The 835-nt window shown below is 41.7% G+C and overlaps 1 protein-coding gene across 1 annotated transcript in view; it reads left to right on the top strand.

Annotated features, from left to right (window-relative positions):
• Positions 1-835, top strand: part of LOC123082442 (stomatin-like protein 2, mitochondrial) — a gene marked incomplete at its 5' end in the record, with an annotated part of 2,923 nt that overhangs the window by 1,696 nt on the left and 392 nt on the right. The window contains one exon of the mRNA XM_044504771.1: positions 798-829. Within this exon, the coding sequence (XP_044360706.1) occupies positions 798-829 (32 nt within the window). The remainder of the gene's footprint in view (positions 1-797; positions 830-835) is intronic.

Here is an 835-nt window from a genome sequence, read left to right as displayed (position 1 = left end):
GCCGCGGAACCATGATGCTTCCCTTCTGAACTGGTGGTGCGCTTCTAAACAGCGCACCCTGAAACCCATGCTCAAAGGCCTCGCCTCCATTGCCTTGCTCACCCCATGGATGATCTGGAAACTCCGTAACGACTATGTCTTAGAGGGCGCCCAGCCTTCAGTCAGCAACCTTGTTGCTAAAGGACGAGGCGACGCTTTGGGCTAGAGCTGGCGCTTCCAGGCTTTGCGACACTCTGCCCCAGACCTGGGATGTACATTAATTTTTCTGCATTTTTCACTCCCTGTACATCTTAGGAGGATTGTAATTTGAATTCTGCCTTTTCAATGAAAAGAAACGCAGAAGTCTCTTTGCGTTTTCTCGAAGATAATAATAATAATAATAATAATAATGCATCATGTATTGTTCTGAATATCTCTCTGTTTTGGATGTATTTTTCCTCATTTGAGGAGATTGAATCTGAAGCAGTTATACATAAGGGAACTTAAATTATGTCTCGCTGATCGCTCACTCAACACACAAGTTTTAGATACATACATCTTATGGTTATGAATTTCAGGAAACATCAAGTATTGTCACCCCTGCATTTTAGCAGAAATATTCAGTTCTACTGTTCATAGTATTACATGAAGAACTGTTTGGATTACAGTGACCCAGTTCACAAACTGAATATCTTTTTGTTTCTAGCATTACTTGCTTGAATATATTGTGATTGTACCCCCTCTTGTCTTGTAAATCTGAAAGTGTTGCATCTTGGGCAGTTGGGCTTATGCTTGTTGTTTTTCAATGTGGACATCAGGTGAAGGTGAAGCGATTCTTGCCAGGTTTGAAGCGACA

Source organism: Triticum aestivum, chromosome 1B, assembly GCF_018294505.1.
Source record: "Triticum aestivum cultivar Chinese Spring chromosome 1B, IWGSC CS RefSeq v2.1, whole genome shotgun sequence".
In the NCBI taxonomy this organism is placed as follows: Eukaryota; Viridiplantae; Streptophyta; class Magnoliopsida; order Poales; family Poaceae; genus Triticum; species Triticum aestivum.
The sequence above is the reverse complement of the archived record's forward strand: the minus strand, read 5'-3'. Positions and strand labels throughout refer to the sequence as shown.